Source organism: Drosophila persimilis, unplaced genomic scaffold, assembly GCF_003286085.1.
Source record: "Drosophila persimilis strain 14011-0111.01,24,50 unplaced genomic scaffold, DperRS2 tig00000124-arrow-pilon, whole genome shotgun sequence".
NCBI classification, from domain to species: domain Eukaryota; kingdom Metazoa; phylum Arthropoda; class Insecta; order Diptera; family Drosophilidae; genus Drosophila; species Drosophila persimilis.
Window position 1 is genome coordinate 10750072 of NW_020825294.1, and position 25963 is coordinate 10776034.

Genomic DNA, 25963 nt, shown 5'->3' on the forward strand with positions numbered 1-25963 from the left:
AGGAGGTTCAGATGGGATGCACGGAGACTGAGCGGAGAGCATTCCTGAGCTTTGTTGCCCGTGGCTTCTGCTCCTGTTGAATTCCGGCACAAGTTAAGCAGCTTACGCATGCAGGAGCGGCTCCAGCACCAGCTGCAGCATCATCCACCTGATGCACTGGGAGAAACAGAGTAGCACTGAGGAAATAAATGTGCCTGGATTGAATGAGAAGAACGAACACTATTAAGCCACATCATATTATCTGCAATTTGAATCACATTTTTTCAAAGCAACTGATATTGCTTCATAAAATGAAAAGGGATCCTCTGTGCGAAGTGTAAGTACGTCGTGCGAATTGCTCCAAGTGTAATTCAAATGCTAGGTAACTTGACTTCGCTCCTGGCTTGCTCCTGGCTTGCTCCTGGCCTGCTCCTGGCTGACTGATTATGTGCTCAACAACCGGGGAAGCCCAGGTCTCTCTTTTCTCTGTTCTCTGCCCAGGTCGGGTCTGGTCTGGTCTGGTCTGGTCTGGCAATGCGCTAATTAGATTTTAATGAAGATGTCGCTGGCACCCTCCTGGTGCGCTCATCCTCTCCTTACGGCATACTTCGGAGAAGGGAAACAATGTCTCGCATCAACGCGCATGTTTCCATGTGCAGTCAAGCGGAGATTTCTTTTGCAAATTTCTCCGCATCGCAAGATTTCTGCTCACTTTTCCAGGCGCCCGGCACGGGCCGCCATTTTCCAATATTAAAGTTAATAGTTTTTGCCCTCTGCTGCAGTTTGTTGCCTTTTCTTCTCTTCGTGGACTTTCTCCAATTTTTTTCGCATCAAGAATGCTGCATTTAAGTTTTAATTAGCATGTTTTTCATGTTTTAATTGCTAGGTAAAAAAGTTGGTTAGTTTTGATGGCTTTCTGAACGGAGGGAGCGGGCTTTTCTGCCAGCTCTAATTGCCTTATGGGGAGGCTTCTTTGTCGAGTGGATGGCATGCAAAGGCCATGTTGCCAAACTTCATAAAAAATAAAATAAATCTAAAATGAAATATTTCCAGGCCCTAAAATACCATAAGTGGCAAGCCAACTGTTTTTCTCCAAGTCTTTTTCGGAATATATCAAATATCATATTGATCTCATGATATAACTGTACTCAATACTTATACTCGAAACTATCATAATTACTCAATGAAGCCCCATCAAACTTTGCTTGGAGTGCCACCAAATTTTGAAAATATTTTCTGCAGAGAATGTGGCAAGTGTTTCGGAAATGTTTTTGAGCATGATTTCGGTTTCCCATGAGGTTCTGCTTCATAGAGGCAGGGGAGTTGAGTGAAATCAACTTTAGTTCTCCACTTCCATTTAATGGATGTACCCTCAAAGGATTTAATCAAATTAAATATTTAATTTGCTTTATACTTTCATTAAGGATAGACCCCAACATCCGGTCGCACTCCCATCCAGGGCCAGGGCCCATCCCAGCCCTCACTTAACATTTGTTTGCTCCGGCAGCTGTATGTCATGCTCGCATTTTCGCCACCAAACGACAACGACAGACTCAAATATTTGCATAGACAAGCACTGGCTGTATATATACTCGTACTCATACAGGGATATACATATATAAAGTTCCACCTTCATCAGAGGCGAAGCATGGTTGGGGTTCGGTTTGAGGTTTGGGGGTCTGCAGCCCGAATGCATTTTGGACCGCACAAAAGCCAGTGGATGTAGAGTAGCCCCATGAAGGAGTGGAGCAGCCCTTAGCCATTTCGGTAGCTCCACCCGCCCTCAAGTGCGTCGGCGAGTCGACGCCTTGATTTACGATTAGTCTCTTTACAGTCCGCAACACTGTTCGCCACACACTTAGTTAGCCAAACACACAAAACCAACTCGATCTGTCGCCCTGTGCCACCGCGCCCCCGTCTGCGCCGCACCCAATCTCTCCACAGACCGAAAGCCCATTGCTTTGGCCTCTAACAAGGCCTTTGTATTTGTCACCAAGCCCGGGAAATGGAGCAGAAGCAGAGCGTGGACTCGAAGCTGGTTTGTGCCGAAGTCCGAAGGAGTACGAGTAGGAGTTGGGATAGGAGTGGCCACCACTTGCCCAAACAAATGACCGACAATCTGCATTTTAGTTTGTAGCCTTCGAAAACTTATAATTTCTCAGACGCCCAACACAAAACAAAAACCCAAAGGGCAATGGAAAGGGAGTCGTCTAAAGAATTACATATTTTTTATTGCTCGAGTGGGATCTGAAGATGGAGTTCTGCTGGCAAGAGACTGAAGGACATTTTGTGGTTCAACATAAGTTGGAAAAGGCTAATTGAAATGGGATCCTAAATTCAGAGCTTCAGAAAAGAAAAATCCACTCGATGATTTGCTAACAGATGATTTTCACAGGTAATCATATTTTTCAAACATTATTTCGGTAATTATCAATATCAATAAAATACCAATACTTCAGTTTTTCTCAGAATACTAGCTGACCCGGTGAACTATCTGTTGCTCCCAACGTCATCACTGGGAAGCATGAATCGAATGTGCGAATGGACGTCAAGCAAACTAGGTTGCATCTCCGGCGGAGCTGGCTACGCTCTCAGCCAAGAGGATCTCCGTCGGTTTGTGGTCGAAGGCCTACCGAACCGTAGGGCATCCAAAATCTGATACCCGCCAAGTGGGATAAGCACTATTGGTGCTGGAACTACATCTATTACAAGACGGATGATGTAATCCAAAAGTTTATCTTTCCTTCAGGGTTCTAAATTGCTGCTCAGATCTTGCCATATCCTTTCACTATATTGAGCCCAATCTGATGTATGTGCTGGACAACTGATCTTATCACTTGAAGCCGATGGGTTAAAGAGAGAATTTATGTGCTTGAAATTGGATTACTGACTGTGAGGCCGTCTGGGTCTCAATACCATCCCAACCCTTCAACCGAAAAGATGGCAGCTATATGATCTATAGCCTGAAAGTATTCGGTAGAGATCTCATTCTGAAAGCTTTGCCAGATAAAATACATCCACTCAAAATGCAGAAAGATCACAAATTACGGCCGGAAGACGTTTCGAAAGAAGGGCCGCATGCTGATTATGCCTCATTATGATTGAATGCCTCACTGTCTTAAGGGTATTTCCCTTCACGTAACTGATTACTGGCTTACTTTATCGTATTAGTAATACGAGTATAGGTATATCTAACATTTAAAAGCAATAAATGTACAACAGAGTAGATTGTGGACATTGAACATTATTTTCAGAAAATTTCGAGAATTAGGGGGCATAGAGAGATGCTATGTTTTGCGCATATTTCACTTGAAAATATATGGATCATTCAGACAGATTATAGAGGTTATTCAAAGAAGAATTTGCCGCTGTACTCACATTTTATATATTCTCCGAGTTTCGGAAGAATAGCAACAATTTTCTTGAGAACCGATTTATTAATTTGTGGGAAGTCGGGTCAGGTCAAAGTTGAGCTTTAAGTCTTTAAGCTTCAAATTGATAACGGCCCTCATATAAATACACCATCGTAGCCACTGGGAATTTAGTACAAGCTATCTATTCTCAAACAAACCATGTCGAAACAGTGGGCACTCGGAGTTTTTCTTTTCAGCTGCGCTCTACTGGGGCGAGGCGATCCTGTCACTCCTTGTGGCGATCAGCAAATGTGTGTCTCTAAAGACCGCTGCTTAGCTCAAATGGGACAGTACCGATCGGCCGTGTGCCAAGCCTCAGAAGTTTGCTGCGACATTTCGCAGGTGGTAAGTACTAAGGAGGCCATTCGATGCGTACATTCGCGTACATTCCTGTGATTGCTTCTACTTTCACAGGACGAGTCAGTTGATGTGACTGAAGGAACTTCGGATGCTGAAGACCTATGTGGCATGAGCAATCCAAGCGGACTGGCGGCGAACGCCAATGCATCTGAGGATCAGGCGAAGTTTGGAGAATTCCCCTGGACGATTGCTCTGTTCCATAAAGGTCAATACTTCGGCGGTGGCTCTCTGGTTAGCCAGAATGCCGTCCTCATGGCAGCCCACCTCCTGGCGGATAAGTCAGAAGCCGATATTGTAGTCAGAGCTGGCGACTGGGACTTGTCAAGCACGGAGGAGAGCACTCCGCATGAAGAGCGCCAAGTTTCGAGGGTTGTGAAGCATGAGAGCTTCGATGTGAAAACTGGATCCAACAACCTGGCACTCCTCTTCTTTGAGAGCCCGCTCCCCAGGACAGCACACATCAGGCCCATTTGTTTGGCCACCGCGGAGAGGTCCATTGATACGCGCTGCTTTGTCGCCGGTTGGGGAAAAAAAACATACCCGGATGTTGACTATTCGAGCATACTGAAGAAAATTGAGCTGCCCATCGTGGACAGGGATACGTGCCAGAATCAGTTGAGGCAGACCCGCCTGGGCAGATCCTTCGTCTTGGCCCCTAGCTTCGTTTGCGCAGGTGGAGAGAAGGGTAAGGATGCCTGCCAGGGCGATGGCGGCTCCGCGTTGTTCTGTCCCCTGGCCGATAACACCTCTCGATACGAGCAGGTCGGAATCGTCAACTGGGGCATCGAATGTGGAACGGAAAACGTACCGGCTACGTACACGAATGTGGCCCAGTTTCAACCGTGGATTGAGCAGCAGCTGAATAGTAAGCCTTGATTATGTAGTCAGCTCATAATTAAATTTACGCTGGTTTGCATTTATCTTATTGCCAAAGTAATCCGGTTTGGCTGGCTTCATGTTTAGTACAAGAATATTTGCTCAAATAAAGTATATACTTCCAGTGAAATTTGTAACAGTAATATTAATATTTCCCCTAACTGTTTGTAAGCAGTCTCTGCTTAAGTTCGAGTAACAAACGAAAGAAGGACCATGAAATTTTTCGGTGCAATGCCTGAAAACCAATTCCAATTGTTTCTATGAAGTGCCCCGAGGAATAAAAATATCCAAAGCATAATCTGAGCGCAAAGCAATGAAGATATTTTTTATCCATAGCACCACTCAGCACTTTCGGATGAGTGGAATATTCAATATTTGGCTCGTACTCGTACTAAAATCCCGATTAAAAGCTGGTGAAATGAGGTAAAAATAGGTAATAGCCAATTCGCATACCTGTTAAAATATACAGCAAAGAAAAATTCATAAAAATTGCACAACCACCGTGACGTCAGATTTATAATAGATGGGTATTGTAGATATTGTAGATATACTACTGGATATATTTCTGAATCAATTTCAGACTCTAAAAGAGATTCGTAAGGTCTTACAAATGTTGCAGCATTATTGTATGACCCCTAAACTATTCCAGAGTATTCTGCCCAATGGATTTCGACTTTTACTTTTCACTTATTATGAACTCGTCTTACAGTTGGTTTACCCGTAATTTTACCTTCAATCGTCGACCACTGCGAATGCCAAGTACAAGGAATAATACTCGTAGAGCAATTTGCAAGCCACTTACATTACGAACTGGCCAAGAATATGAAATGGAGGTGAAAGCAAAGCCAGGGCGAAGGTTGAACGGAAGAAAAAACAGAGCAAGCGCTTGTTTTTCTATTTTTTTGAATTTTCTTTTCATTTTTTGCAGCTAAAAATTTCTGTATTACGTGCAAAATGGGAGCATGCTTAAATTTATTTGCATGCTAAGAAATGAGAAGCGAATAGAGAGAGAGTGAGAGAGAGAGAGAGGGAGGGAGAGCATCTCGAAGAAATGCGCAGCCATTTCTGTTTTGCAATTTCGACTTGAATTTGACCCATATTTCACTGCAAGTAACAAAGAGAGAAGAGAAAGAGAGAAAGAGATGCCTGATAATGATCACAACAGCTCGACTTCATCATCGTCATTTGCATCATCGTTAGGTACACATCATCATTTGCCATAATGGCGTCACAGTCGTGAGAGTGCGAGTGCGAGGCGAGCAACGCCACGCAGCAATCGCAGCGAAAGAGAAAGAGATGGAAAGAGAGAGTAACAGAGACAGCAGGAGCGGGTGATGGGTGATGGGTGATGGGTGGGGGGACTCCTGTCATTTGGACTAAGCAAATGTGTAACACTTTGTGTACTGTCATGTTGTCGATGGAGTCTCTCTCTGCTACTCGTACGGCTGGGGCTTAGGGTAACATAAGCATGACAGCCAGTTTGCAACATTTGCGGTGTCTACTAGTCGCAAATGAATCGATATTGAGCTCTGATTCAGACTACCACGAAGAGGCCACCTCCTCATAGTCTGCCCTATAAAGACATTTGATGCAACGATCACTGTCGACTCCGCCTTAAGCTGAGATTGACGCCACTAGTTCTCTGTTAATAAGGTCTGTGGATGAGGACTAGATAAATAAACATTAGCAATTACGAGTAGTAGCAAACAATTTATTTCAAATTTCAAATTTGAATTCGAATTAATTGAGAGCGCTTCATCTTAGACCTTACACTATTCACTCTCATCTGACTGTACGCTGTAAGCCGTGTTGTATGCTATATGTGTCTCAAGAAAATAATTCATGGCTTAGGTAGATATATGTATGTATTTTTTAAGCTAGTCAGCGCTAAACGTTGCCAGCCCCAAGGCAAAAGGAAAATAAAATAAAATAAAATAAATGAATATCCGCCACGCACAGGCATTCCAAGCACTCACACACACACACACACACACACTGTCCCGCTCCCCTCCGTTTTCACTGGTGGCAGCCATTTTGTCTTTAGAGAGTTGTTTTTGTTGTTGTTGTTGTTGTTGCTGTTGTCCTGCGACGCCTTTCGCATAACTGAACGTGTGCGCTGCATTTGTTTTACATTTTATTATGCTACTTTAAAATGCCGAGCAGAAAGTAGCTAAACAAAACAACAAACAAAAAGCAGCAGGAAAATACGAGAAAAGCTGAAAAAGTGAAGAAGAAAGGGGGCGGATAAGCAGGAGAATGAGGCTTCCACACACACAACACGGTTTGCTTTCCTTTTTAATTTTTCTTCTCTTTTTTTGTGTAGCTTTTTATTATATTGCAAACATTTTTTGAAGGACAACTGTCAAGTCGATGGAACAACAAAATTGTGTCAGCGAAAGTACCAACAAGAACAAGAAAAGGAGAGCCCTAATTGAATTGATATTGTCGCAAGACCCCGGCGCCTGTCAATAGTTTCCATTTGGCAACTATTTTCGAGATTGCCAAGCCGTGGATGCAATTTGTGGGTCAACGAGTCTGTCGAACTGTGCGCTTCGGACATTACGATGCCCCAAAGTTCGGTTATAAAAATGAAAAATCGTTTATTTTCTTTACTACTACTACGACAATGAAGAACTGGTTGCTCACCAGCTTCAAACTATAACAGATCTAACATCTTCTTTAATCAGCCTCTCGCAAGCCATGCTGTCCCACTCCCATCCATTCAACCTAAAGCACTTGCCATCCCAAATCCCATGTCAATGCGGAATCCTTTAATATTATGCTCATTTTTTTGGCATGCCAATAATTTTATAATGCCCACAATTTATTAGCCCTTGCTGGCAACAGAACCATAGAAGGTTGAAGGCGTTAACAAGGGATACCCGTGCGCAGGCAAACGAACAGACAGACAGAGGGGCAGATAAACATTCTTTCGCACACCACTCTCTGCTACGACATTGTGTTTATAAAGCACAGACACAGATACACAATCATACAAGGCCATTTCACAACAATTCCGTTCACTCACAGCGATGCCCATCCGCACAGAGGACGCACCACGTCGCGTATACTTGATATTTAATTCAATCTGGGCGTAGGTTCTCATTTTTTTGTCGCTGTGCTGCGACGTGCGCTTTAAATTAACACAAACAAACATTGTCAGCGACAGCAGCAGCCCCAGCACCACCGCCCATCCACATGCCCAACCCAACACTACAAAGGCAATGATAACACACACACACACACCCAAGCACGCATAAACCCACACACACAACAACACCCACAGCAACAACAAGTGAGAGAGAGAAGCAACAGCAACACGGCACTTGACAATTACAGACTCAATGACAGTCACAGCCAGCAAATTTATTTGCATTTTAGCTGCCTCTGACTCTGACTCTGCCCCTGCCTCTGCCCCTGACTCTTATTCTGACTGTGGATGTGGAATGGGTTCGGGCTCGGCCCCAGTATCTTCCTTTTCTCTTTTGTTTCGTCCTCGCACTCTCGCATTCTCACCCTCTCTTTCTCTTACCATATTTCTGGGCATTCTCTCTCAGTGTCTCTCTGTCTCTGGCCTATGACTACTTTTGCTGATATTTATACCCTAGCAGGGATTATTCTAAATTTCAGTGCAGTTCGTGGTAAGCAGTAAATAAATTAGTTATTTTATAAATTATATTATCAGCGGTGTTTTATTATGTATCCTCATTATGTTGCGGATAATACGAGTATAAGAAACCCTACGTGTTCTTATTATGTTTATTATAATATGAAGAAACATATTTTAACCGCTGAGATCCTCTAAGAAGCTTTATCCACTCCCTAACACTAAGCTTCTCCGCATTATAGTTTTTTATTATTCTAATATGCTTTACTTATTTTAATTTATTTGCATTTGTGTAGATTATTTGTAATATTTGTAATAAAATATGTCTCAAGATACGACAAAAACAGAACAAAAAATTATTTAACTATATCTCTATGTCTTCCAGGGTATGTTCATAACAAACCCACAAAAGAAAAAGTTTCCCCCAGAGTGCTGCAAGAATGTAAATCTGTATAGATGTACTACACACACACATAATAAAGGCAACCCACTAACTCATGCACGTCTGATTAAACGCAAAAATACGCGACTGCCTGAGGAGGAGACCTATCCACCATCCACCATCCGCCACCCGCCACCCGCCACCCGCCACCGCAGACCACGCAGTCAACCAAAGCCAAACACAGCCATGCTTATTAACATAGATAGCACACAGTCACACACTTACGCAACTGCCACCCGGCCACCAACCAGCCAGCCCCCTGGTACACCCCCTACTGCTAGCAGTGCCCCCTCAATTAGCCTTATTTGTGTTTAAATTGCATTAGGGCCAACAACAAATAGCTGGGAAGAGGAACCAAATAAGAGGAACGTCAGAGGGAGAACACGAAAAATTGAGGCATTTGCTGGTTAAGCCCCTCCGAAGCCTTGCCATCGTCTAAGCATTTATCTAAAAATGCTCTGCTCTCTTATCGATAAGTTGAACTAAGTGCCCAAAGAGCTTAAGTGTATTTGTTTCGGCTAAACCGCCAGACATGGCCAATACCATTAACAAATTCCATTTGTTGTATCCATTTACTGGCATTATCTGATACATATGTATTTTTGTGGAGATACATATGTTTTGCTTGTTCGGTCTAGCCATATGGCTATATTTTGGCTAATTACATTTACTTACATTTTTGATCTCGTTCATTTTGGTAAATTGCCGTCCAAATTCCCATAGATCAACGCCGAACTTCAGGGCCCAATTGCGAACCCTGCAATAGAATAATGACAAATGGATTACAAATCAGAATAAGGAACTCTTTATATGTATATATAAAACTTGTTTGTTATACAGCGTTCATGCAACTTCATTTTGAACGCAAAAAATACACAAAAGCACTGCCAAAAACCCAGCACATGCCACATATGTACGGACATGTGGCCGATTACAAATCAATTTAAATCGATTTTCAATTGCGCATAAATTATTTCCAGCTAATTGCGTAAATGCATACAAATCTTTCATTAAGCAATAAATTGCCGGCTGGCCAGCACGCATAATCATTACCATCATTATGCCAAATGTATTATACGAGCAAGCAAATTCCCACACGAAAGAAGGAGACTACAGCAAAAAGATTCAGACCCAGACCAGGACCCAGAACCGACTCAAGTCCAACTCACTTGAGAGACCCCGAAGACAGCAGCAAAACTCATTACAGGGAATAGAGAAAGGGAGGGCGATGATGGAACTCTCAAGGGTCGAGGGATTACAGCAGGACCAACAGCCCACTATTGTGAAAACATTTGCCAAACATTTATAATCTAAACGCGAAAGTCAAAGCCAAAACAAAAGCAGCACAACGAGGGCTCATAAAACAAGCCAAGGCCCCGGACCTTTACCCGGACCCGAACGAGCAATAGGGACCATGGGGAGGACTGGGGCGGATCGGGGCAACAGCAAATTGAAAATAAAGGAAGAGGACACGAAATCGGAGACCAGACTCAAGTCGGGCCAACGAGCAAGTCGAGGCGTTGATATAACAAAAATGAAATATTACAAAAAAAGAAACAGGGGAAAACAAAGTCAAGTTGAGCCAGAGTAAAGACCATGCAAAATAATGCTCCCAAAAATATTTGCACAATTTTATGGCATTATCTGCAATATCAATATGGGGAGGAGGACAAAGGCAGCCCAACCGCAGCAACGCTGCGTATACGCAATGTTGATTATGTTGAGCCGCCGGCGAGCGAAGGAAGCAAAAGCGGAGGACAACGCTTCACTATCTAGATACAAAATAAGCGCATGTTTATATGGTATGGCTGAAGAGAAAGACAAGGACCCAGCCCCAGACCCAGAGGGGCTATGCGGAGAAGCAAATGCATCTGCAGCCTGGCAGACGGCTGCAGACAAAGTTTTATGGCGCAGGCGATGCCGAAAAATGAATTTAAATTATATGAAAATTGTATTATAAGCGGAAACTCAAAAGAGGAAGGGCAGCAGTCGTTCCACTCTCGCCCGCAGCTACGAAGCGTACTTGCAAACAATGAAGCGAAATAAAGTGGCCAACAAAGTGATTGAAATTGGATAATGCTGATGGCCGATGGCTGATGGCCGGGGCTGATGGCTGATGGCTCACAAAAGTGGTCAGCAGCCACAAAAATAACGAAAAACGGTGCGATCAAGTGCTGGTAATTAAATGGGCGTTTGCGTGTAAGCCGAAGAGGCGAAGTACGAAAAAGATTGGTATTACATTTTCGATAAATATTGTAGGCTCTTCTAGATCTTTATCCATTATGGATGAGTGACAGTCAAGAGAAAACAGAACCTTGATAAAAAAAAAGGACAAAAAATACCACTTATCATTTATAGCCTAGAGCTGAGAGCAGAGATTCATATATCAGAATTCTGTGAATATGAACATAAATAATCAATCATTGCAATTTCGCTACAGACGATCTCACATTCTCTAAAATTTTTTAAACGTCTAAATGTATAAGTCGTGATTCCTTTATCCATCCTCAACTTTCCATAAAAAGGCTTTATCAAAAAGGATTCCCGCACAAAGGCAAAGCCAAGGTAATTAAATCGCGTTTATAGAAGTTAATTGTACTCTTAACCATTGTAGCAGTACTATCGGCTAGTAACCACACATATTATTGGTTCTTAAGATCACTTTAAAAAAACAAATTAGTTCTTCACCCCACTCTTGTGTACTCTCAGTACCAACAGAAATGTAAATATACTCTCGTTGCAGAGAGCGCATAGAATAAAAAAGAGGAAAATAAAATTGAGAGCAAGATCAGTTTTGGATAGAGCGCTTACTATATTCTAAAATAAATTTTAAATAACTAGTTTTTCAAAACTATCAAATCAAGTAGCTCTTGTTTAATCTGTTACAAAATACTAGTGTCAGAAGTTCAGTTATTCATTATTCGAAACTATCACCCAAAGGCAGATATACCCACATAATTGAAAATGAAAAATCCACTGTATTTCCTTTTCTGGCTAATTGTCTTGCTCTGGCTGTCGTTCTTTGTGGCCTTTTTCGGGGCCTTCTTCTATATCTGGACTTATATGTTCTCTCAATGCGGTGACTGCTGCGAAGTGAGTTCATCCACAGCCGCAGTCTTACTATAACTAAAAAGTTCATAATCATTCCAGGGTATTGCTACATTTTTCCTGAAGTGCGTTCAGTTTCCCGGATACTGTGCTGCAGGTATGATGCAGTGCAAGAAACCGTGCTAGAAACCGACGAAGATGCCAAGGGATGGCCCCCGCAGCACGGCTTGGGCCGCTTGTTGGGCAGATAACAAGTTATTAATTGATACATTATTACAAGTTTTGAATAATAAACCTCAAAATCTTTCGTCACTAATAAGTGTTTCTTGTAGGGCGAGACAAGTGTCGACTTGCCGACAGGGTCCCGCACAGTCCTGAGAATTTTATTTAGCCTTCTCTGGGCATAAATATGAAATATTCACTTCGGAATCTAAAAAATCATGACTTTTCTTGAAACATGATAATACAAGGCTCCACTGATCTGCACTTTAATATAATATTTTATTATAAGTTAAAACGAACCTGAAATATTTTCTAAAAAATAGATTCTACAATCTGGTAGATATGGTTATTCTTTATGATCTTGCGCTTGCGCCACAAATTTTCGTTCTTTGGCGAAAGGGGGCGGCCCGAAATTTTTAGATTCACTTGAAACAGTAACATATCACAGGATTCTAGATACAGATGGACTGACAGACATAGCTATTAAGACTCGGCTATTGATGCCGATCAAGAATATATATACTTTATGGGGTCGAAAACTATTCCTTCTGGGTGTTACACACATACACCTTCAGCACAAATATAATATACCCCTATACTCTTCGAGTACCGGGTATGGTCAAATGTTGATACTGACAGGAGGTTCAAGGCATGATGTACACAGTTTAGAGAATTAAATGGAAACTTTCGGGACTTAAGATGGGAGCTAGCCAAATAATCGAAATACAGGTTACCCTCTTACCTATCTAACCTACCCAAGTAACTTTTCATATAGAAAAAGTTTATTCTTGTTTTGCTCTTCCTCGCTTTTCCCTTTGGCCGGTCCACATCCATTCAACGGGTTTTCTTAGGCCGTCTACATTTGCAGCTCCATACAACACCTCTCAGCCCTCTCTCTCATCATGTCGCCCTCTCGCTGCCTGCCCCTGTGCCTGTTCCCATTCACTTGCCTCATTTTCAGTCCCAGTTACAGTGGCAGTGGCGGCCATCGCCATTTTAATGCATGCCTCGTTTGCTTAAGCACCTCCCTTCTCGTCCTGCAAGTAGTTGCATTGAAAGCATCGTACCGGGGCGCCTTCAGCTGCTGCTGCTCCTCCTGACTCAGTGTGGGTCACGTGTCATGGCCAGAACTTTAGCGCCCAAAGAATAGGGACGGCTTTTGTCAAAGCGAGTGTTACATGATTCGTTTTTTGGACAGCCTGCGGATGCCGATTGATTTAAGAGCCAAAACCGATTTGATAGAAAATAAAGACGAATCTCTAGAAACTTTAGATCAATGTAGCCCTAGCATTATATACAACCTGGCTTATTTAATATAACGTAAAATTGGTAATATTGGTCATAATCCAAAACAAAATTTTTAATGTATAAATGGACAGAGCGCTTGTGGCGAAAGGATTGTTGTCTTTGGGGAAACCTGCAACACCGCAGGAGATCACGGAGCAATTGAGAAAGATATTTAACATGTCTGCATTCACATTCACAGTCGACTTGACCCTACAGCAATTCGAACCGATGGGATTCTTTAAGAGAGAGTGTGAACTGTATTCGGTACCCTCTGAAATCTTGAACATAGTCCACGGCAATTGTGAAGTCGGCCCAAAGTCGGAGATCCACCGATTTGAGGAACCGGAAAAAGAAGATGTGGTCTACGGTGTGCCACCCATTGATCCCTCTCAGTCGCTGCGCCATCCGTACCTCTACCAATATTACTAAACCAAAATACAGAAACAAATGCAGAGTTCCGTTGATCAAAGTCATCACTTGGATCTTATTTACATCCAAATTTTGAAAACATTATAAATCTCTTTGTCTAAAATGGAAACCAACAAACGTTGGCAAATAATATACCAATTTAAATTTGATTTTGTTATTGATTTATTCGTGGTGTTTCATCAACTGAAGAATATAGAATTGAATATGTAAGTGACTTAAGGGCATTGAAAACTTTTAAGCTTTTATTTTGACGGTCTGGTCAGTTCTGTGAGTGCATTTTCAGGTCAGATGGTGGCAGTCTCCATTTTGCTTTAAGAACACCCCCACACAGTGAAAGCGCATCGATGTGAGCCCTTGTGATTGCGCATTCAAGTCTGCCAGAGGAGCACTGAAGAGCACTGAAGAGCACTGAAAAGCACTGAAGAGCACTGCTCGAGTAGAGGCACGGGATGCAAAGAAACTCATTTCAATTTCAATGATGCAAAACTGCAAAAACCTATTGACCTACTCCATGGAACTACTACTACTGCGACCCGGCTGTCTGTCCATCCATCTATCTGTCTGTCTGTAGTGCCTACCTGCCTCGGCATAAACTTGCAGCAAGAAAAGTGAAAAGCGGCAAAGAAAACAAGGGGCAGAACAACGGCAAGAAATGCATCGAAACGAAACTAGTTCGATGGCTTTAGGTGTGCATTGTGCTTGAGCATGACATACGTGGTTGGTTCGTGCTCAAAAGGATGCCACAGAATAGGAAGTCACTGGGACCACACCTGAGCTCTCCTCCCCTTCGGCTCGAACCACCCCCACATCGACGTGGTTATAGCCATTGTCAAGTTTCTGGCCAGGCGTAGAAAAGAAATGGGTAGAGCAAAACGTAACTTTTTATTTTGCTGGCCACAAGCACGAGAAGCAGTCGCAGAAAGAGCTCTACTTCAGGCCAAGAAGATGACGTTGATGGCCTTTCATTGCTGTTTGCCGCCTTACTCGTCGTCCCGATTCTCAATGTTCTTTCTCCCTAGCACTGCGAGTCTCTTAGCCTGGATTTTATGCTATATGTATCTATATACGGGTATGTGTGTGCATTTCCATTGTTCTGTTTTGTGTGTGTATGTGGCTACGGGTGTATGTTTTCTACGTGAGCTCCATTTGCGTTTCTGACATTGATTTCGGGCTCAAAATGATGCACCTTTCTGCCTATACGACTGATATTTTTCAAGGCGAAATTTAGGAGTGGATTCGTAGAAAATATTTGAAAATTTATTGCAATATAATCAATATTATGATAATTCCCTCTTCATTTGACAATATTGTTTGCGTTCGACGTCTGAATTTTATATAAATCATAAAATAATCAAAGATCTTCAAATTTAAATTTATATTCAAAGTGTTCGATTTATTGCCAGGATAAGCCCAGGATAAATAATTTTTGACAATGATATAAATTTAAATTTTTAGATTAATATTGGATATGCAAGAGGAAAAGATGGAAGATGATCGATCCTAAAATGATTACTAACATACTGATGAAAAGCTATTTAGGGGTAGTGAGTGTAGTTCCCGCCTGCACTTGATTGCGCATACAGGATGTTAATTTTAGATCGAATTTATTTTTGTTTCGAGCGATGAGATATTGCCTAATTCTTAACATTAGCTTTCTCGTGCAACATTCCGGGTAAAAAATGGTAAAAAGATTGAAAATCATCTTTAAAATCTTGTTCTGTGACGTTTGTAACTTTTTTATGTGCAAACAAGCGCAATTTCCCCAGATTTCAGAACCGTATAAAATTTCGGAAATTAGCAGTAGAAAAATTAATGAATCTAAGTATGTATATCAAAAATGGAAAATGTTTGGTATTTTATCAATTGAGAACAGCTGGGCCGGTTTGGCTCAAGTACTTTTCAATTTTTCGTATTTTTCAGACAAAGGTTTTTATGAAAGAAAATGTTCAACGAAAAGCTTTAAACAGTTTTTTTTAATCTCAGCCGTACTAGGCGAAGTCTTGACTAGTTCCATAGTCAGTGATCTTAGATATTATTCTCCAACGACTAAACAATCAATTGAGTTATCCTCATTCCTTATCCGTAGTACGCATTTTCTTACGACGTAATGCGTTATCAAAGAGCTCTGACTTCGTGAGATGATCGTTTGGAAGCAATGGCTTCTGAGTATTTTATAATCACATTGTAACGAATGGAGACTAAGAAGGCTGACTATTGTTGTCATGCCGGGCTATACCAGAAATATCCAGTATGGCCTCGGAGTAGTTTGGAACAAAACGTAAAATCCCGACCCCGAAATACGAATATATTGATAACGTTTCCAGGAAAACAAAAAAGACATTTAAACGCATTCATAGAATGTATTTAGCATTCTCTCCATTCTTTGCTCCTGCCTCAACCGAATTTATAAATTAATTTGTCGTGTTCCTCGCTAATTCAAAATCCCCTTGGCTGCAACTACTCCTCGCAAACGAGTACATAGTGGGGTTGGTGGGGAATAAAAACCAAAATACTACGCCAGACGTCACTTCTGTTCCCGGTGCTTTTTGTGCCTTTTCTGCTCCTGTTCCAGCTGCCGCTTAATGCACTTTCACAGTCGTTTGTCATAAGTAGTTAGTGCTCTGTTTGCTCGCCTCTGTTGATTTTGTTTTATTTGTTCGCTTAATCCGTCTCGTAATTAGATATTCCACGCCACACAGACCCTCCAATCCCACTCCGCATTGTGTCAAATGCAAAAATTGTTTTAAGCGGCAATTGCGCCACTTGCAGATCCAACAACACAAAAAAGGAAACTATTTCCGCAAAAAAGTGGAGTAGCACGAAGCACTACACTTTGGAAATCTGACAAGCAAAATTATACGGAGACAAAAAGAGAGCTCACAGAAAGAAAGAAATTTCACGGAGTCAAGCGGATTTAGTTATTTTGCGATTCAAAGATATTTTTCAGAGATAGTTCGTTTAGTTCTACTGGTGAAAATATATTTGCTAATCCAGATTTGCTGTCCAGATTTCTTTGAAAATGTGTATAGTATATAGTTTCTTATGTATGTTAAATATCGAGGCCACATGATGTATTTTATAAGGTTTGAACCTCTCCATCTCTCCATTAAAAACATTAAAAACATACCTGATATTGTCATATAAAATAAAATTGAATTGAAAACGTGTGGATCAGAAATACACGCGTATTTTTGGTTATATTATTTGCCAAAATTGGGTATGAAAATACAATTACATATACTTTTAACAATTGCCATTTTTTTAATATAGAATTATAAATATATAATGTAATATTGGTAGAGGTATGGATGGCGTAGTGACTGAGAAGGATCAATGGGTGGCACACCTTAGACCACATCTTCTTTTTAGGGTTTCTCAAACCGGTGGTTCTCTAGCTTTGGGTCGACTCCACAATTGCCGTGAACTATGTTCAAGATTTCAGAGGGTACCGAATCGAGTTCACCCCTACATTAAAAATTTTGTTGTGGATTACGACCAATATTACCAATTTTACGGTATATTAAATAAAATAAGTTTTATATAATGCTAAAGTTTCTAGAAATTCGTGTTGGCTCTTAAATCAATCGGCATCCGCAGGCTGTCCAAAAAATGAATCATGTAACATCCTCTTTGACACAAGCTGTCCCTTTTCTTTTGGCCTTAAAGTTCTGGCCATGGCACGTGACCCACACTGAGTCAGGGAAGTGCCCCTTTGTTAACCAGGAGGAGCAGCAGGAGCTGAAGGAGCCCCGGGACGATTATGTCAATGCAACTACTTGCAGGACGAGAAGGGAGCTGCTTAAGCAAACGAGGCATGCATTAAAACGGCGATGGCTGCCAGTGCAACTGCAACTGAAACTGAAAATGAGGCAAGTGAATGGGAACAGGCACAGGGGCAGGCAGCGAGAGGGCGACATGGTGAGCGGGTGGGTTGAGAGAGGCTATTGAGAGCTGAAAATGTGGACGGCCTAAGAAACCCCGTTGAATGGATGAAGATGAAGGCCGGCCAAAAGGAAAAGCCAGCAACGAGCAAAACAACGCTTGCGAATGCTACTACTGTACATAAAAAGAGATTTGGGTCAGTTACACGAAAAGCAATGGGCCCAGAGCCCAAGAGCAGGACCACTACTACTGCCACTACCACTATCAGAGCCTCATTCGGGGGAGCAGGACCAGCTTCATCATCAGCAGCGTCATCATCCCATGCCAAAACATAATCGTCAAAGCAGGACCCCTAAGGCTCGAATTGTTGTTTTTGTAGCCCGGCAGCAAAAGTTGAAATAAATTTAATTGAATTTCTGCAGTGACATAAAGCAACTGGCAACTGGCAACTGGCAACTGGCAACATGGGAGGAAACGAAACGAAACGAGACGAAAACGAAAAGACGAGTGTGAAGCCGAAAGAAAGCAAGGAAGGAACGAAAGAAAAACTTTATGTTTCAAATTAATTAAATTTATTTTCTCCCATGTGCCACAACATGTCAAGCCGAAGGAGAGGAGAATCAGAAGAGAATCTCTCGAGTACGAAAGCGAACTAAAATGTTGACTAAATCATCTTGATGGATATCTACGCATGGTCCGATTCAGGATCTGGAATAAGCGACCACCATAAATTCAAGATAGGTAACCAATATTAATGACATCGCTGATAGGGATAGTTCCCCTTAAAGTTGAGGCTCTGTGAACAGAATTTCTATCAGGAAAAACAACAACGAAACAACAACGAACAAGAACGAACGCCGACACAAAGGCCGAATGCCAAAACTAATTTCAATAAATAATAGTGACATTAGACACAAAAGCAACAAGAAGAAAAAATCACTTAGTGGTCTCAGTTCCGGTTTCAGCTACCGGTTCCGCTCCCATCTACTTGCCCATCTACATGGGAATACATTCCCATTGCCATCAGACGCCAGTTGTCCTTGCCTGAAAATGGCAGTTGGTTTTGGGTTAATTAGCCAAGTGAGCGCTGCGGTTACGTGTGCTGCTTTTCCTTTCTACACACAAACACACACACACACATGCTCGTTCACCTACACACATGCAGCTCTCGTCCTCTCGACGCTAATTGCAAAATCCTATTATGTATCCATTAGATACGCATGCTCGTGCAAGCCCAAAAGTATCTCCACGGCACGTCACATGCCACCAGACAAAACTATCCAAACTCCGCTATGCTCGTGTCTTATGGCGTCTGTCCTGCGTATACTTAATATGCGAATGCTTCTTTCTTTGATGGCAACTAAACAACAGTCATTATTTTCCATTTATGCGCATTTTAAATGAGACTGCCAATCGCTTTGACATTTTCCCCAATATGTTCTTCGCACTTTACACTGGGGCGCAAAACTATGGCTATTAGGAGGCAGAACGTTCTCCGCCAATCTGTGTGTGGTAAACAAAGTAATAATCATAAATAAATTGGCCTATAAATGGAAACGAATGGCCCAAGTTTTGCACACAAAAGATTTTCGGACACATAAAAAACTGTTGAGGCATGGAAAAAGTTATATGCGAAATAATTATTCTACTAAAAATTGATGGGGCGTTGTGAAACCGATTTTGAACTGATATAAATTAAGAGTTGATTTGATATTTGCCAATTTGCAATGAATATTCCTCTCAATGGAAGTTGTTAGAGTTGGATTATCCCGAAGGCGTAGCATGTATTTCTCCTACAAACACTTTCACCTAACTGGGATCAAGCGCTGTACATCAGGATATTTTTTTGGATTTTATTTCCTATTTCCTTTGTTAAAACCTGAAATTTATTATCCTCTCTCGTAATAATTATGATTGTATAGATTATTGGTAAATATTTCAGCGCTAGGAAGCAGGGCCAATGTCGGACGGAAAGATAATCTAAACCGGCGTATTTAAACTCGGATTATTGATTTGGCGCATATTATTAGAATTTCGCAATGTCTTTTTATGCTAATCTGCCACCACATATACAGCGCGCTCATTATTCCACTCAACATGCTGAATTGTTTAGTTTTACTATTCAACCGGGAACTAAACAGACACATTTTGCCACAGTCGATACAGAAAATAGCATCGAAAAACAATAACAATTAGTATTAGTGTTTCAGCAGTTTGTTTGTTGAATTGTTGGTAAATTATTGTCTGGACAGCGGACTGGGCGAAGCATTTCGTGTAGAATAAACAAATTTACAATTAATTTCCTGCGAGAGGAAATTGGCAGAATGTTTGGCAAATGCATAATTGAAAATGCTGATGCCGATGCTGGTTACAGCATGTCAGATGTGGATGTGGATGTGGATGATGGGCAGGACTTACTCGTTGTGGGGTATATCTTCATCCTGATCGCCGAGCGCAGCAAATATGTGCATTTTGAATATCAACACGCCCAGCACAATGGCCACAAAGCAACTCCAGTGTTTGCTCTCCATTTTTGGTCTGTTCAAGCTTGAATCTCTGGTCTCGGTCTCGGTCTCGGTTTCGGGGCGGCCACTTTCGATTGATTTTTCGGTATCCAAAAATGTATAATTATTTAGTTTCCACGTGCCCCGCACATGCAATAAAAGCCACAGAACAGTCCAGCAATTTCAATTTTATTTCCACTTTTAATTGCTGTACTTTTTGTTTGTTTTTATTGACACTTCACTGGATAATTCAATAAATATTAAGTTTTCGGCTTTCAATTTATTTTTAATCAGTTATCTAACGCGACAACGCTTTTTTCACTTTGCCTTTCCGTTGGTTTCAGTTTGGTTTCATTTACTTGGTTTGAGCGCGTGGAAGTGGAACATTTGATGATCCCAAAAGTTTGTATTGCTTTTGCCGGATATGTTCAACATTTTTGCAACAAAATTGTATTAGTCTTTTTTTGTTTGGGACAAGTGTTAATTGAGCTGGTAGTGCGATATGTTGTTTGGGTGCCTGAAAAGAAACAAAACAGAAAGTTTAAACTCAGTTAAAGTATTAAAGTTTCTTTTCTTCCAAAAAGAGACTACATATGTGATTGTAAAATGTAACTCTTTCAAAGAATTAATGTTCAAACTATTTGTATATTTCTAAAATAATCTGGATCTGGATGATGCAAATACGGAACCTTTTCAAGAAAACCTCTTCGTTAATTCTTTTTTTTAATATCTGAAGTACATATGTATGTATTTTGGGACAGATCTGTGAGGTATGTACCATATGTACATCGATGTGCAATGCATTAAAAATTTAATGTGAAATAACAATTTTCATAAAAAATCCGCATGAAAATGTTCCCCCAAAAGTTATATGTTTATTCGCAACTTTTATTTTATATCAGAAAGAAAGAAAACCAATTTTCAATCGCATTTCGAAAGTTTCTCTTTCCAGCTCGGCTCTCAAACAAACCAGAAATATGTGTTTCGTACACGTTTCCACGATAATGGTCTGGCATGGGGCCCGCGGGCAGGTTCCCGTTCTCTGGCTCCATGTGGGTTTGACCTAGAAATGCGTTTCCACCCACTCCCACTCCCACTCACACACACAGAGACAGACGCATAAACATAGCTCACACGTATGTGAGAGGATAACTTCGGGATGGGATGCTTTCGAACTCGAACTCGTTTCGCTTGGTCTGAGGCACATGCGCAGTGGGGGAAGGCGGCTCATTCAGTCGGACTCCCTCAGCGGGTAATGGTTATTTTTTGTATGGGCATGCCACCCCCTTAAAAAGCGCACATAGCCATACATCCTCCCCTGTAGCAGTATATGTGTGTGTTTGTGTGTGTGTCCCCAAGGATATCGCGTAATAATTTTCATTAAACATGGCGCAAGCCTTTGCCTGGGCCCCGCACATAACTTCCCAACTTGGCCCCCCCTACCACCTTCCCACCCCTTATTCCTCAACAGCCGCAGCCGCATCCGCATGAAATAAAGACAATTTATTGTGGCCGATACGCACTACCGAGCATACTGATACATGCATATGCGTATTCCTCATATACCAACATATCTAACTACATATGTACATACATATACACATGTCTGTAGTTAAATATGTGTGTATTTCACACGCTTTCAGTGTAATTTTCTGCCCGGCTTCGCCTTTTCCGCTGCTCTGCCTCAACGTCAAAAACTTTGACAGAAATGGAGCGGCAGCCACGCACAGGATGCGCCGGCACCGCTCACAGAAACAGAAACAGACACAGGAGCAGCAGCAGCAGCAGCAGCAGTCAGTTCTTTCAGTCCAAGCTCCAAGTATGCAACTTATTCACAATGCATCAACCACATCCTTATACACACACACATACTCCTAAATGGAAAACGGAGTGGGAGAACCCAAAAATTATCTTCTGGAGAGCAAGTCAAATGAGATGTTCATTCATATTCATATAATGAATATTACTCGTTCAGATCATACTTGAACACATATTCAATACAAAAGATTAGGTTCCCCTCACCAAGACTTTATTCGTGGCTTTACCTTTTTATACCCGATACTCAGAGAGCATGGGATATACATATGTATGTATTATTTATAATAGTACATATGATAAAGATATATCGGAGTAATATTTAATCATCTGATAAATAGGATAACCTACCAGAGAAGCATACGGAAAAGTCTTCGAAAATCTTTCTTTGAATTTTCGTAGTAAATAAAATAAATAAAATAAAATTTTCCGTGAACATGTTATTAAATTTGAGCAGCTGGAAAAGGTATTAATCATATTTTCCAACTAGCAGATCGATCTTTTTCGAAGATCTAAAGCGTTCACGGTTAAAACTATGAAGAATGTGTCTGCCGAAACTATCGAAATACAAGAGCATTCTGTCTGCCAAATGCATTTTCTAACTAAATAGGGTTTTCGTCGATAGATGTGTGACATATATTTAAAAAAAATGGGTTTTGGGTATGATTCAAATTATAATATTAATAAATTCGCTCGAATAAAATGTACCCTATCTACCTTATATAGTACTCTCTGTACATATTGGAACCATCCAATTCCGTTCATTGGGTCAACGTTCGCTCTCAGGCACGCACATATGTATACCAATCGAAGCGTCCATGTTTCGTAAGGATATCGGGAGGAAAGGAATGAGACGGCATAATAGTTAAAATAAAAATAAAACCATGTGCAGCGTGTGGATACGTCAGGCGGCAACCGTCAGGCAGAGGGAAAGCATTGTTGAAAAGTGAAAGTTTTATAGTTGGCGCACGTTCATAAAGTTTTGCGTGTTATACAAAAGATTTATTATATCGCATATATCGCTAGCTCCTGCCGCTCTTTTTTCCATTTGCACAACACAACCGTCACACCCCTCGGACCGCCTCCATTGCTACTCCTGTTTCCCCCCTTCCGTTCTGTTTGCTTTTTGCCTTTTTATGTTTGGCCTGGCTTTTTGGTTTTGTTTGGCTCACAACAGCGGGAGAAGAACAGCAGAGGTAGCATGCGAACAGGGTGCTGGGTGCACGGAGCACTGAACAGTGAACAGAGGAGCTATATGGCCTTGGGAGTTTTCGTAATGAAATTAATGTGCCTGTGAAAATTTCAACAGGCCGCGTACAAAACTTTTTAACAGCCAAAGATGTTTATGTGTGTGTGTGATTCTGTCTATACATGTTACAATTTTGATATGTTGTAAGCAGACCACATGCCATATTTATGTTTTTACATATATGTACATATATTGACAGTCTTTCGGCATCCAACAAACTCAAATAATGGAGGAGATGCATAAAACAGCTCTTTTAACAATCAAACCATTAGATTGATTGGCTTAAAATATACAGTTGCTTATCTCAATCGTCGAATTGTCCAACAAATATCGACGGAACCTTGAATTTAATTTGTTTCGCAACTATTGAATCATTCTGCATACAATATGCATTAGTTTGGAATAACCAAAAATAAATTATGCTCTATTTATGAATACTTCCAAAACTAAAAACACCCAAATCAGAGCAATTTTTGTTAATAATGTTTTATTTCAATCGATCTTAATCCTTTAAGCGACTATCAGAGGCATCTGGGATATACTATTTCTCAACAAATTTCAAAGATTACGACTACTTTCCATTCAACATTGATAGAATCATGCCCCAAAACAAGACTGAAACCCTTATTAAGTCATACTCTTAAAGGTATGTAAATCCTTTGTGCGGTTTCAAGATTTTGGTGGACAAGTCAAGTGGGAATGCATTCCAAATACTGCAGGAACATCAATTAGTCGGGCTGCTGCTTTGTAGGGTAGGGCAACAAGATGCAAATATTTGAAGGACGAACCTGAACCAGAGCCAGAGCCAGAAAACCGAAGAATAAAAGGATAATAAAGATTGCGTTGCCAGAACTTTTATATACACTCACAAACTCTCTCTATGTATATACTCATGTATGTACAATGTACATATATTTATGTGGGTAAACAGCTTAAAAAGCTGCAGTGGCTGGACACCAGGGATGCGGAGCGGGGTCAAAGGTTACGAGGTATTGGTCAAGCCTTGAGATTTAACGCAGCTGCGTAAGCTGCGTGGCTGTAGTACACGTTAAGCCGTTATTATGTGCCATGTATATGTGTGTATGGATGTTTGTGTGTGCGTGTGTGTGTATGTGTGGGGGAGCGTGCGTAGTAGTAAATAGTAAAACGGCATAGCATACTTTTTTGGGCGCGCAAACAGAAGCTTACATTGTATACTCCCATATTGGCAAAAACACACACACAAACACACTCTCACGCGCACTGAGAATTCTGAAAATTTAATTAACTTTGATTCCTATTAAACCATTATTCAATTTATGAGAATTTCACGAAAATCTCTTGTTTTTCTGATTTTGTTTTGCCCATTTTATTGTGCAATCAACGACAATATAATGAGAGCCAGCAGAGAGTTCTCCCCAACTCTCTCCCGTCTCTCTCGCTCTCTCCCCAACTCTCTCTTGCTCCAGCGCTCTCCCACTTACTTGATGCTCCTCTGCGCGCCAAATTCGCAATTTCGAAGCCGAGTACGAAAAACTTGACCAAAAACAAAATCCTTAAACGCAACGCCTTTAGCGGAATGGGTGTCAGGGGGTATGTGCAGCGAGGCGCAGCGAGAGCCCCACAAGGATATGCCGACAATCCACACACACACAAACACACACACGCGCAAGCTACGAGAGTTTTTACTACGCGACCGAGGAGGACGTGGACTTTCGAACTGCAGACCGTCGCACGAGAGGGAGTGACGATTTATATGGCTGCGCGGCTTCGTCTCTTCGGCTTTTTGGCGCTCACAAATATTGTACCACTACACACATATACATACATATACTAAATATATGTACGTATGCACGCACATGCATATATCTGTGTAGAATTTTTTCCAACTTTTGGATTTTAAGAAATTGTGGTGTACAGAGATTTTCGAATTGCTTTTGTTGATTTCCAACACATTTACTCCTCTCCTTCTCTCCGTTGCCTTGCTTTACAACACTGAAATATTGGCACAAGCGCTGCCCACTAGGTGCGAGCAAGTTTATGCCTGTTACTTTTCTCTCACTTTTCTCTCGTTGCACTTTCTGCTGAGCCACAATTAGCTCTGCTTTCGTTTTGCACGTCAAAAATTTCTTTGTATCCTCAATACTCTTTTAGGGGTTTATTTTTGTAGACGTCGCGCTTGGCTTCTGTTATTTTTCCCCTGTACTGGGTGGTTCACTTCACGTTGTATAGGCCGTGCTTTACAAAGAACGCATCCACTCTCGCCAGGCTCTCGCGCCTAACTAAACGTGCTCTTTAAGTGCTTTTACTAGGGACGCAAAACATTTTTTAAAATCGAATTATCGATCATTTTTTTATTTTATTTTATTTTTTTTGCTTTAGATATTTTTATGCGATAACAGATTTCTTTATAACTAACTGAATAGTTATTCAAAACAAATCTTAAGAGAAAATACATTTAGTATGTAATTTTCCACCATGGTGGTTAGTTATTCATACTTTTGGGCTGCCGCTATATTGTTTCATGGCGGCCAGGTTGTGTCAGATAGCGAAATTCGATAGCAGCCGATAGATCCATAGCATATTTTTTTTGCGATGTTGTGTGTTGCAGGGCTGCGTTTTGCGTTTTGCGCTCAACTCCTACAGCGTTTTCAGGCCCAACTTAAGGATATCCTTTCCAACTCGGAAAATTCACCACGTTAAAATAAAATTCGACTACATTTTCCAGTAGGGTAAGTAGGCTTTTTTGATATATAAGCCAAAAGTTATAAAACAACAATGCTAAGTTTCGAGTTTTGCGTAGGCGGGCGACTAATGTAACAGATTCAAAAACTGATACCAAATGTATTCTGTTTGAAACAAGTTTTGTTT

General features: G+C 41.2%; 3 protein-coding genes across 4 annotated transcripts in view; 2 read left to right on the plus strand and 1 right to left on the minus strand.

Annotated features, from left to right (window-relative positions):
• Window positions 1–20254, minus strand: part of LOC6603378 (voltage-dependent calcium channel subunit alpha-2/delta-3) — a 40680-nt gene extending 20426 nt beyond the window's left edge. For both annotated transcript variants that reach the window (XM_026988059.1, XM_026988058.1), the window contains exons 1-2: window positions 19964–20254; window positions 9353–9434 (exon numbers count right to left, since the gene is read on the minus strand). In XM_026988059.1, the coding sequence (XP_026843860.1) occupies window positions 9353–9434; window positions 19964–20076 (195 nt within the window). In that variant the 5' untranslated portion in view covers window positions 20077–20254. The remainder of the gene's footprint in view (window positions 1–9352; window positions 9435–19963) is intronic.
• LOC113565581 lies at window positions 11634–12041 on the plus strand. The gene is made up of 2 exons (XM_026988062.1): window positions 11634–11770; window positions 11828–12041. The coding sequence occupies exons 1-2, from the start codon at window positions 11642–11644 to the stop codon at window positions 11909–11911; spliced, it is 213 nt and encodes a 70-aa protein (XP_026843863.1). The 5' UTR covers window positions 11634–11641; the 3' UTR covers window positions 11912–12041.
• On the plus strand, window positions 13286–13812 carry LOC113565580. The gene has a single exon (XM_026988060.1). It carries the CDS (start codon window positions 13319–13321, stop codon window positions 13661–13663), a length of 345 nt encoding a protein of 114 aa, XP_026843861.1. The 5' UTR covers window positions 13286–13318; the 3' UTR covers window positions 13664–13812.
• Window positions 20255–25963: the final 5709 nt, after the last annotated feature.

What these genes read in the sequence shown, in the direction of transcription:
- LOC113565581 (XM_026988062.1), top strand. Translation starts at nt 11,642, where the DNA reads ATGAAAAATCCACTGTATTTCCTTTTCTGGCTAATTGTCTTGCTCTGG. An exon ending in AATGCGGTGACTGCTGCGAA is followed by an intron (nt 11,771 to 11,827) that starts GTGAGTTCATCC and finishes TAATCATTCCAG; the next exon opens with GGTATTGCTACATTTTTCCT.
- LOC113565580 (XM_026988060.1), top strand. Translation starts at nt 13,319, where the DNA reads ATGGACAGAGCGCTTGTGGCGAAAGGATTGTTGTCTTTGGGGAAACCT.